The 12855-nt window shown below is 43.1% G+C and overlaps 1 protein-coding gene across 1 annotated transcript in view; it reads right to left on the reverse strand.

Moving 5' to 3' along the window:
* The window catches only part of CFAP47 (cilia and flagella associated protein 47), a 610902-nt gene that overhangs the window by 351960 nt on the left and 246087 nt on the right, over positions 1–12855 (reverse strand). Inside the window, exon 37 of the mRNA XM_040336504.1 lies at positions 10400–10512. Coding sequence (XP_040192438.1) covers positions 10400–10512 — 113 coding nt within the window. The remainder of the gene's footprint in view (positions 1–10399; positions 10513–12855) is intronic.

Raw genomic sequence — 12855 nt, forward strand, 5'->3', positions numbered from 1 at the left:
ATCCGATGGATTTGTTCGTCGGATATCCGATGAAACTGACTTTCATCAGTCTTGCCTACACACCATCGGTCAAAAATCCGACCGTGTCCAAACGCTGTGACGTAAAACACTACGACGTGCTGAGAAAAATGAAGTTTAAAGCTTCCAAGCATGCGTCGACTTGATTCTGAGCATGCGTGGATTTTTAACCGATGGACTTCCATATAGACGATCATTTTTTTCTATCGTTTTTTTATCCATAGGAAAATTTTAAAACATGTTCTATTTTTTTTCACCGATGGAAAACAAACCAATGGGGCCCACGCGCGATCGGTTTGACTGATGAAAACAGTCCATCGGTCTGTTTTCATCAAACAAGCCGATCGTGTGTACAGGGCTTAAGGCTGATACTAGCTACACCGCAGTTAATATATCCAATTTAAATGAATCCTTAAACAGTTGTGTCAGGAAGAATGCATAGTTTTAATTTTCAACATTACTTGTTTTGCCATGCTGCTTCACTTATACTTGAAGCAAAATCATTGCAGAACCTGAGATCTGAGTGGAGAACACAGTAAGCACTTCATTCTAGTACAGGGGTACTGAATAAAAATTTGCAGAGGCCCGATCAGTAAAATGTTCTTACAGCAGAGGTCTGAGTTTTAAGTTTGTGCTATGACTCTTCACATCACAATCTCCCGTACACATTCTGTTTTCGTTGATGATAATAGTTGCAGTAGCAAGCAGGTGAGCTGGCCGCCAGGAGAGGACATTTAGGCATATATTTAGTCAGACTGCAGTCTGGATAGTACTGTTACTCAGTCAGGATCTAGACCAGGGGTCTCCATACTTTTCAAGCAAAGGGCCAGTTTACTGTCTTTCAGACTTCAGGGGGGGCCAGATTCTGACCAGTGGGGGTAGAAAATGCCCCAGGGCCGAGCATCAGTGAGCATAAACATGGCCCCAGTGTTGGTGGGCAGAAGGAGGAATGGTACTCCATCCATCATTGCTATTAGTGTAAGAAATAGTGCCCCATTGTTGGTGTCATTGGAAGGAATAGTGCCTCATAACGTTGGGAGCAATACTGCCCAAAGAGCCAGATGAAGGCTAGCAAAGAGCCACAGTATGGAGACCCCTGATCTAGACCATGGTTCGCCATTTAGTGATGCCTGCTCCAGTATAATGAATTCAAGCATTTACCATGTATGCACTCTGCAGTAAACTCTGCTACATACATGCCAAAAACTACTTGATGCCAAGAGATTAAAGTGTGCTACCCCAACATTTCAAATGAGAGCACATATTCTCCAGTGTGGTCAGTTTTCTGGCTGTGCTGGGAGCACAGCCCACCTGTTCTCCTATAGTCAGACTGGTGCTGACACATCCACCTGCACAGCCATCACTGGGGAGATCAGTGTCCTGCCTTTTCTCTCACATCACCTTTTTAAGCCTCATATGCAGCTGAGAACAGAGGTTATGTTATCACTTTAGAAAAATAAAAACAAATTGGTATTTACATCTAAATGATATTTTTTATCTATACACACATACAGTATTTTGGCTTTCATTTTTATTTTAAACTGAATGGGTTGTTAACAAGGTATGGTTTCTGGGAAAATCAGTCAGCCCATTACACAAGCAGGAAATTATATTTCTGGACACGTTCCCCACGCCAACTGGGTACAGAACACTCCCAGGTTTCCATATTGCATTGAATTTACAGAAAGTTAGTATGCTGCAGATTGAAAAGGAAGGGTCATTTTTATAACATTAACCACTTCCTGAGCTCCGTGACCGCGGGACCCGTGGACCCGATCGCCGCCGGTGTCCCGCAATCTGGTCACAGCGCTGAAGAATGGGGAGAGGTAAGTGTAAACAAACCTTTCCCCGTTCTTCCTAGTGGCAGTGGCAGTGATGGTCTATTCCCTGTCAGCGGAACAGACGATCAGTGACATGTCACACCAGGCCACGCCCCCACACTGTAAGACTCACTTCCTAGGGAACACTTAACCTCTTCAGTGCCCCTTAGTGGTTAACCCCTTCACTGCCAGTGTCATTTTCACAGTAATCCGTGCATTTTTATAGCACTAATTACTGTGAAAATGACAATGGTTCCAAAATGGTGTCAAAAGTGTCCGATGTGTCCGCCATAATGTTGCAGTCACGATAAAAATCGCTGATCGCCGCCATTACTAGTAAAAAAAAATATTACTAAAAATGCCATAAAACTATCCCCTATTTTGTAGACGCTATAACTTTTGCGCAAACTGATCAATAAACGCTTTAATGCGATTTTTTTTACCAAAAATAGGTAGAAGAATACGCATCGGCCTAAACTGAGGAAAGAAAAAATTGATTTTATATATTTTTGGGGGATATTTATTATAGCAAAAATTTAAAAATATTGAATTATTTTAAAATTGTCGCTCTCTTTTTGTTTATAGCGCAAATAATAAAAAACGTAGAGGTGATCAAATACCACCAAAAGAAAGCTCTATTTGTGGGAAAAAAAGGACGCTAATTTTGTTTGGGAGCCACGGCGCACGACCGCGCAATTGTCAGTTAAAGTGACGCAGTGCCGAATCGCAAAAAGCGACCTATTACTTTAGCTGAATAATGGTCCGGGGCTAAAGCGGTTAATTTACAACATGGCTTGTGTTCCAATTATTGTATATATGCTATATAATTTCTTTCTATTTTCTATATATTTTTCATTAAAGGTGGAATTACCATTTAAGAATGATCATTTAGTGTCATGTTAAGCTTTTAATATACCACATCTACCAACCTGCTGTGACATAATGTTATTTTGATAATGGAGCAAAATGGGCTTTAACTAATTTATGGGGAAAAAAATAAGGGACTCATTTATAAAGATTAGTGCAAAAGAAAGAGTGTTCTTACCCGTAGAAACGACATGTTTACCACTCACCAATTTCCTTTTTTTGGTAGTTAAAAACATTAGTAAATAACTTTTGTTCAAATGCTAAACAATACTTGTGTACGCTTTAGTTGTGCATGCAGAACTGTCCATGATTCAAAATAACCTTTGTATGTTGTGTACAAGCATTTGGAGACAAGCACAACAAAATGTTTTGATACGTATTATGTATGGGCTTGCACCCTATCATCAATCAACCATTGCTAGGTGAGAAGACTGAGATCAATTAGAATGAAATGGTCAAATCAGCAACACTGTTCCTGTAATACAAAACCTAGTGCCAGACTGCAACTAATTTGAAATGTTTTGTTACTCTCCCCCTGGAAACAAACCAAATGGAAATACTGTACATCAAAAAGCATTTAACTATAATAAAGGGCTGTGCAGTGCAGCAATTCTGCATGCACCACAAACTGTTCGAATCATTCTGCCTCTATTTCTTCTGCCAAATTAGCACTGACATTCTATAATGACAGTTAAGTACGGAAAAAAAAGTTCTCTTCCAAAACTACAAGGTGCTGATAAGGCACTGAAACATAAAGAAAGAAAGAAACAAGCAAGGTATTAACTTGTCAAAACCTCAAACTGTTATTTTAAATTATATTATGCCTTGATTCACAATTTATTACCGACAATCATGTAGGAGAAAATGTATAGTCTGCTGATGTAAAACCAAAAGTACACAAAGTTTAAAGGGAATAATAATTCACATTGCATCAATCAATGAGGTAGTCATCATAATATTCAAGAACCCATAACACCAAAAAAATTATATATATTTTACTCTTTACAAATCAAATTCAATTGTATTTGGTAGTACATACAGAGTTTTCAAAGCAAACTTCATTTTATGAGCATTTGTGTTCTTAATTTCTTTTATGTATCGTAATGCATTACTTGCATTAAAGTTTTTGTAAAGTTGTTTTTGTGTTCTTTAAAAGAACAAAGATGTTATACTTACCTGCTTTGTGCAATGGCATTGCACAGATCACTCCCCATTCTCCTCTTCTCGGTTTCGCCAAGGTTCTCTTCTTAGTATACCACCATAGGAAGCTGCTTCCTTTGGTGGCACACCTGCAAGCTCAATCCTGAGCCATGCTGCTTCCATCTATAGACACAAACAATGTGGCTAGGCTAGACAAGCTCCATTCAGAGCACCCCCCCCCCCGCCCCCCCATGTATCAGAAAAACTTCTCTTTTGAGAAGTGACTAATGCTGATAACAGAGGAATGAAGCACCAGAGAGAAATTACACTTAGGCCTCGTACACACGACCGAGTTTATTGGCAAAAACAAGCAAGAACCTTGCTGGGAGATATTTTTTTGCAGAGGAAACCGGTCGTGTGTACATTTTCGTTGAGGAAACTGTTGAGAACCTCGACGAGCCAAAAAGAGAGCAAGTTCTCTATTTTCTCGACGGGAGTCTGATTTGGCTCGTCGAGTTTCTGGTCGGGCTGGTTTTTGACGAGAAACTCGGACGTCTGTATGCTAAGAAACCCGCGCTTTCTCAGATTAAAGTATGAGACGGGAGTAAAAGTAGCATTTGTAATAGAGATAACACATTTTTAAAGCTGTAACAGACTGAAAAGTGCAAATGTCTCTTGCCGAACTTTTATTTAACACGCAAACACATGAAATTAGCAAAAGCAGCCCCAAGAGTTTAGCCAGTGGAATAGAACTTCCCCTGCAGTTGTATGTGTTGTATGTCAGCGCGTTTGAGAACGAGGAGATTTTGGCTTGACTGTGTACGCAAAGCAAGCTTGTCGAGTTCCTCAACAAGCCTAACAAGGAACTCGACGAGGAACTTGATGTGTTTTGCCCGTCGAGTTTCTCAGTCGTGTGTACGAGGCCTTAGAGCCGTGAAGAGAGATAAGTAAACACCACAGATATATGTGCTTTATTCAGATTCCATGACTGAGTTTTACAACCACTTTAAGGTAAAAATGCTTAGGCTTTACATTTATTTAAAGGTAAAACAAAGTTTCATACAGAAAAAACAAACTCCTGCGCACGGGTGGATTGTCCAACAATTATTCAATATTCCGCATGGAAACCACCAAAGTTTCAGTATATGTTTGCTTCCCTCACTTCCCTAAATACTTCCATGAGTCCATTCTCAATCCAGTGCTATGCTTGTCTGCAGCAGCTCTACTCCTTCTCCCTGGTCTCCCAGGGAACATTAATAGCAGTGGGAGCCATCGGCTCCTGCTGCTGTCAATCAAATCAAGGGAGGAAGAAGCAGTGGTGAGGCTGAGCCAGGCTGTGTGTGTTAATGGATTTGCGAGTCTGCACACCTGCCCACATAGCAAGCAGCTTGATATGGAGGCAGACACAGAAGAGGAGGAGAAGAGAGCTCCAGAAAATAACCGTACAGAATCACAGTACTGTATATATAAAATAATATGCAAAGTGGTTGGAGTGAAGCTTCAGAATGGCAAAGATGATTTTATTACAAATTATGTGAGCAGACTGCAGTTCCTCTTTAAGCTGAAGAAATGGCTCAAAGCTGCAAAAGGTAACTAAATCCTATTTTGGAGCAGTGCAGAGTGTATGTGTACATTTATTGTATTCGTTGGTGGTTCATCAAAGAGCTCAATATCTTTCCACTCAGACCTCAGATGCTGCAGTCACTTAGACACAAGTGAAATTGAAGCTCTATTTAGGAAGTGGCATTAGATTGCTGGGGCTGAAAACATCCAATAGCACTTCAGCTGTAACAGAGTCTGCAACACCTGAGCTATGAGTTATAAAATCATAAGAGCTTTCACAGTAAATCACCAGTAAGTACAATACATGCATTAAGAGGTAAGACACAAAAACCCTTTGAAGCAAGAAGGCTAAGGACACAAAAAGAATGCTCAATGCTAAACTTAATAAACAAAATATATGTTTTGTAATGGATTGGTGATAGGAACCACTGAATGCTGGAGGGGGGGAATTATATCATTGCAGGTATAATATATATATACAATCTCTACGCTGATGACACTCAAATCTATTTCTCTACCTCACAGGTCAATTATCACTAATTTACTAACCCCCGTCTATCACTAATTTACTAACAGATATATCAGTCTGGACGTCACACCACTTTCTCAAGCTCAATCTATCTGAAACCAAACTTATAATTTTTACTCCCTCATGTGCCCTCTCCCTTGATCTCTCTGTCAAAATCAACTATAACCCCATCCCCGCATGCCAAGGTCCTAGGTGTAGTCCTGGACTCTGAACTCTCCTTTAACCTGCCTTGTGGTATTCCCGAGTCTGGCTCGGGGTGGAATTTCAGTACCATTAGCGGTATCCCTGAGCCAGACTCTGGATCGCATTGCAGGATCCAGGCATAGTTACTTACCTTGTCCCCTGGATCCTTCCACCTTACCAACCGCTCAGTATCTGCTAGACCTCTCTGTCAATCCCTCCACTGGCTTCCGCTCACCCAACAAATTACAAAATTCAAAATATTGACAACTACTTACAAAGCCATCCACAACTCAGCCCGAGCTACATTACTAGCCTAGTCTCAAAATACCTAATCATTCTCTTCCTCTCAAGACCTGCTCTCTGGCTCCCTTGTCACCTCCTCCCATGCTCACCTCCAGGACGTTTCCAGAGCCTCTCCAACCCTATGGAACTTGTTACCCCAATCTGTCTGATTATCTCCTACTCTATTAGCTTTAGGACAATTCCCTGAAAACCCTTCTCTTCAGAGAAGCCAATCCTACCCACACCTAACAAATGTATGTCTATTTTCTCCATCAGCTCATCCCCTACAGTTATTATCTTTTGTTTTACTTGAACCTCCCTTCTAGATTGTAAGCTCTAACGAGCAGGGCCCTCTGATTCATCCTGTATATATTGTATTGTAACTGTACTGTCTGCCCTCATGTTGTAAAGTGCTGTGCAAACTGTTGGAGCTATATAAATCCTGTATAATAATAATTATATCGACATGTCTGGAAGTATCTGTTCTCTGCAGACACTTGATCGGAGCAGTGTTTAGAATGGTAAGTAGGAGAGATATGTATTTGCATTCTTCTTCTTTAGGGATCTCTTTGGGCATAGTCAATTTCTCTGATAGACCCACTCTAAAACAGCTGCCTTGTGTACCTCAGATGCCTTTGGCCTGCTACGTTTAGCACACATTTCCTTGAATTTTAATGTGGCTACCACAACCTTTCACCATTTACAGTATATCAAAGCAAGGTAAAAAAAAAAGAAAAAAGTCTTCTTCATTGGCATCATGGGGCATTGCTCTTTTTCCTCAGTGTCAGCCATACTCCTGGACTGAGTGGTGCTCACATAAATGGGGTATCACTGTCTGTAGCTGTTCAAGTTGCAGCTCAGTGTCCGCAGGATCAGTCTGCTGTTTTGCACCTAGGTCCCATATTTGATTCCTGTTAATCTGTGCAACAGCTTTCTTAATATCTGGAAAACTGTCATAGGTCTTTTTGAGTACACTTGTTTAGGTGCTCTTGTACTCTCCCTGCTGGTTCCTGTCTAAATTTTCATATCCGTATATGACCTGTGCCTGTTTTTAAATGATCTTTGTTTACACCTGCCCTGATCTCCTGCCTGTTTCTCAAGGATTCTTGTTATTAGACTGTCCTGACCTTTTGCCTGTTTGACAGTGACTTTGACTGCCAATTTTTTACCATGCTTTATTCCTGCATTCTGTTACCTGAGTGCAGCAGAGGACTCCAACCTGGGAGCCATCCTTAACAAATCCCATAATATCTCTGCCCTTCTGAGCCCCTCAATACCATATCCTCCTAACCTCCCTGTGCTTTGTCCGCCTGACCCCCCAATACTATACCCTCCTAACCACCCATACCATGGCCTCCTGACTAATGCCATGCCCTCCTGACCCCCCAATACTGTGCCCTCCAGATCCCCCCTTGCACCATGCCCTCCTGACTCCTTAGTACCTTCTTGACCTCTCTGCACCAGGCCCTCCTGATGAACAGGTACCATACCCTTCTGACCTACCTGCACCATGCTCTACAGACCTCTCTGTACCATGCCCTCCTGACCCCCCTGTACTCTGACCCCCTGAGCCCCAATACCATGCCCTACTGACTCCCCAATACCATGCACTCCAGATACCCCCAGTACTATATCCTCCTGACCTCCCTGCACTATGCCCTCCTGACCTCCCCCAGCACCATGCTGTCCTTTTTCCTTTAGTATCATGACCTCCTGATCCCCCTGCACTAAATACCCTTCTGTCATCCCTGAACCATGCCCTCCAGACCTCCCTGCACCATGCCCTGATGATCCCCCCTGCACTATGCCCTCCTGTATTCTGCCATCCTGAGCCCCTAGTGCCATGTTCTCCTGACCCCCCCAATACCAACGTGCCCTCCTGAACCCCCTGTACTTTGCCCTCCTGAGCTTGCAGTACTGTGCCCTCCTAGCCCCCCAATACCATACCCTCCTAACCCCCCTGTGCTCTGTCCTCCTGACCCTCCAATACCTTCCTAAGACCCCGAGTAATGGGCCCTCCTGAATCCCCCCCCTGTACTCTGCCCTCCTGAGACCCTAGTACCCAGGCCAGTCAAGTTTCTCCACCCAAACTCACCCATCCATGTCTTTATGGACCTGGCTTTGTGCACTGGTCCAAATTATTTGGTGGAGGGGGGATAATAGTGTGGAGTTGTTTTTCAGGGGTTGGGCTTGGCCCTTAGTTCCAGTAAATGGAACATGACTGCATACCAGTGCACAAAGCAAGGTCTATTAAGACATGAGCGAGTTTGGGGTGGAGGAAATTGACTGGCCTGACCACAACCCGATAGAATACTTTTGGGATGAATTAGAGCAGAGACTGCAAGCCAGGCCTTCTCATCCAACATCAGTGCCTGACGTCACAAATGCGTTTCTGTAAGAATTGTCAAACATTCCCATAGACACACTCCTAAACCTTGTGGACAGCCTTTAAAGCTGTTATAGCTGCAAAGGGTGGGCCAACACAATATTGAACCCTACAAACTAAGACTGGCAAGGTATGTTGGACCTTCAGATCGCATGCACAGGTGAAATCTCTGCAGCATCAAGTGTGAATATCTCCTAAATGGTGCTCTTTTAGGAGGTATTCATTTTACCTACAGGTAAGCCTTATTATAGGCTTACCTGTAGGATAAAAATCACAAATCAGACTTTACTACTGCTTTAAAGCTGCAAACTCCTTGCTTTTCTACACACTGCGGTTGATTTATTAAAACTGGAGAGTGCAAAATCTGGTGCAGCTCTGCATAAAAGCCAATCAGCTTCCGAGTTTTATTGTCAAAGCTTAACTGAACAAGCTGAAGTTAGAAGCTGATTGGCTACCATGCACAGCTGCACCAGATTTTGCACTCTCCGGTTTTAGTAAATCAACCTCATTGAGTCATCGACCAGAAAAAGGCATGTGCAAACAAGGGATTCAAACACTTGATTGACTGACTCTTGATCCAGGATACTACACCTGCAGATCCCTAACTTCTGCATGATAATTTCCTTTAACAACAAGGTGCAAACAGAAAGATTAATTGAGTAATCTGCTATAGTAGTTAGCAATGTTTCAAATTAACGGCCTAATCAAATTTCAGAAAAAAATAATAATATATGAGCATGCATATAGAGTGCTAAAGAACTCTTCTGTGATAAAATATAGATTTTATTTTTAGACTAAAGCGCTTCCTTAGACGTGCATCGATTTTTAGCTTTTGCTAGAAAAACATTTGGTCCTGTTTATGAAACGTTTTGCTAGGTTCAGCCAGCATGGTATATTTTTGCAGATGTATATGGAGAGGGGAAATGACAAACATTGCACTTTCTCATTGTTTGCACTTTTGCTTTATTAGGTGTTGATTTAAGTGATTATTCTGTAATCCTCAGATTATGCTCCTATAATAAAAAGAAAGTCTGGAATCGTGCAGCTGGAAAAGAGGTCAAAGGCTATGCTCTGTGAGGCACAAATGAGTGCAGCAACAAGGTCAAGGGCAATATTATCTCTCTGCTTGGCTGTGCACAGTCAATGTCAGATTTCATTCTTCAATACCTGTTAATCTCAAACTATAGTATGCATCATGTACTAACAGGGGATGCTCAGTAATACCATAGTGTCCTGGAATAAGAGCACAGCTGGATGTCAAAGCAAACCAGCCAGGCACCAACAAGAAGATGCTATTACACAAAAGCTACATAAATATATACATTCAGAGAGAATGACAGATTTCAAACAATGATTCTTTAATTGGTACTTACAACAGATGCTGGGGAAAAAAATGACTAATGATAGCATTAATTTTTAGAAAGACTGCCACTGGGCATGATAAGAAAGTGGCATGTCAAACTGCAGCATATGTTTGCCATCTACATTATGTAAACAACTAGATTTACCCTGGTGAACAATAATGATCTATATTGTTTATATTTAATATGCAACATTTGTATGCATTCTGAGCTGTCAGTTCCAATGAAGACAATGAAAAAGGTTACTTACTTTGGAGCAATCGTTATTGTGTTTCCTTTAGGCAATGAGAAATCAGCTGACTCTCGACCTACAACTGTAGCATTGTACACTAGTGGTTTGCTGCTTGGATTTTTCAAACGGACCTGTTCCAGCAATATAAAATCATAAAGGTCAGACTATTGATCAGCAGCTGTGTATAGGTAATATAATAGTGACAAACTGTCATTGAATACCAGTGATATGGAACATTACAGTCAATCACTGCAGTGTAAAAACTGAGTCAACAGATATTTATTAAAGTACACAACCTTTTTAAAGAACGCATATTATTATTTGTATTAAAAGCAAACACTTGCCTGCACTCTGCATAAAACGAGTTTGATGTATGATTGTTGCATTCAGTTCATTGATTTGCAAAGGAACCAATGAACTCTAGGTCACCACAAAGCGCACAGAATAAGTGAAAACAAGACCCAAGAATGAATACCTCAAGCTATGAAATGAATTATTCAATATTTATTTTTATTGAACTACATAAATAAGAGACATTGGGCTTTATTCACAAAGCGGTATCTTACCGCATCCGAGTATGTGGCAAGATACCGCACAGCGTTTTGGGCACTCACTAAAAATTGCTACTAAAATACTGCATTCTTTATTTTATGAAGTTATATAGTATTTTAGTAGTGAAAACATGCAGTAATTTAACGCCTAGCGGTAGAAGGCATATTTATTAACATACTAAACAACATGGTTGTTAAGGAGCGGATGGGCCACTGTGTCCTAAAAGCTGAATGTAAAAAAATAAAAATAAATAAATGCTGACAATAAAAAAATAAAAAACAATGTGAAAAACCTTCCTTAGGGTCTGGTATGATTTTGAAGGGAACCCCCATGCCCAAATGTTTAAAAAATTGGCGTGGGGGTCCCCTCCAAAGTCCATACCATACTCTTATCCGAGCATGCAGCCTGGGATTACAGAAAAGGGAGGGGACGAGCAAGCGTCCTAACCCCCTGTTGAACCATACCAGGTCGCATGCCCCCAACATACGGTGTACGCGATATTGTGTCAATCTCGCTCCCTTTCTCGGCGAGATTGAGCACCTACGAGCCCCATCGCGGGAGCCAGCGCCGAGCTGGCTTGCCGCGATGGAGACAGAGCCGTCATAGAAGCGACGGGAGATCCGACTTGGATTCCCGCCAATTCTACACGTGTGCGGCGTTTGTTATGAATCCTGACGGATTTAAAAAAAAAATTTGGCATGGGTTCCCCCCTCAGGAGCATACCGGGCCCTTAGGTCTGTTATGGGTTGTAAGGAGAGCCCCCTATGCCGAAAAAACGGCGTAGGGGGTCCCCCTACAATCCATACCAGACCCGTATCCAAAGCACGCTACCCGGCCGGCCAGGAAAGGAGTGGGGACGAGCGAGCGCCCCCCCCCCCCCTCCTGAGCCGTACCAGGCTGCATGCCCTCAACATGGGGGGGTTGGGTGCTCTGGGGCAGGGGGGCGAACTGCAGGCCCCCCCCACCCCAGAGCACCCTGTCCCCATGTTGATGAGGACAGGGCCCCTTCCCGACAACCCTGGCCGTTGGTTGTCGGGGTATGCGGGCGGGAGGCTTATCGGAATCTGGGAGCCCCCTTTAATAAGGGGGCCCCCAGATACCGGCCCCCCACCCTAAGTGAATGGATATGGGGTACATCGTACCCCTAACCATTCACCTGTAGGAAAAATGTCAAAGTTAATAAACACACCACACAAGGGTTTTTAAAATAATTTATTTTTCTGCTCCGGAGGCTCCCCCTGTCTTCTTTAGCTCTGTTTACCAGGGGGGGCTTCTTCTTTGACGTCTTCGGGTGGGGGCCGCTCTTCGCCGCCGTCCGGTTCTCTTCCACCGCCGGGGGGGGTCGCTTTTATAAAAGCGCCCACTCTTTGGCGGGTTTCCTCCGACGTCTTCGGCGGGGGGTGGTGTGCTTCTTCTTCCGCTATCCGGGGGGGTCTTCTTCGGCTATCCGGGGGGTCTTCTTCACTCTCCGGGGGTCTTCTGCTATGTTCGCCACTCTCCGCTGTTGACTCGGCGCACCCCAGTTCTTCCTCCAGCTGTCCGGTGCCTTCTCCTTCAGCGCTGAACGTCTATCTTCTTCTTCCATGCTGTGACGTATTCTTCTTCTTCCGGGCTGTGACGTCATCTTCTTCTCTTCTCCAGATGTTGACACGCCGGCTCTTCTCGCTGAAATGGCAGGTGCGCTGCTTTCATCGGACCTATATAGGCCTCACAGTCCCATCATGCTCTGTACCTACCCATGTGATACCTACCCACGTGGGTAGGTATCACATGGGTAGGTACCAGAGCATGATGGGATTGTGAGGTCTATATAAATCCGATGCAAGCCGCGCACCTGTCATTGCAGCGAGGAAAGGCGACGTGTCAACATCGGGAGAAGAAGAGAAGTGAAGGACATGACGTCACAGCACGGAAGAAGAACT

The sequence above is a fragment of the Rana temporaria genome, chromosome 2 (genome assembly GCF_905171775.1).
Source record: "Rana temporaria chromosome 2, aRanTem1.1, whole genome shotgun sequence".
Taxonomy (NCBI): domain Eukaryota; kingdom Metazoa; phylum Chordata; class Amphibia; order Anura; family Ranidae; genus Rana; species Rana temporaria.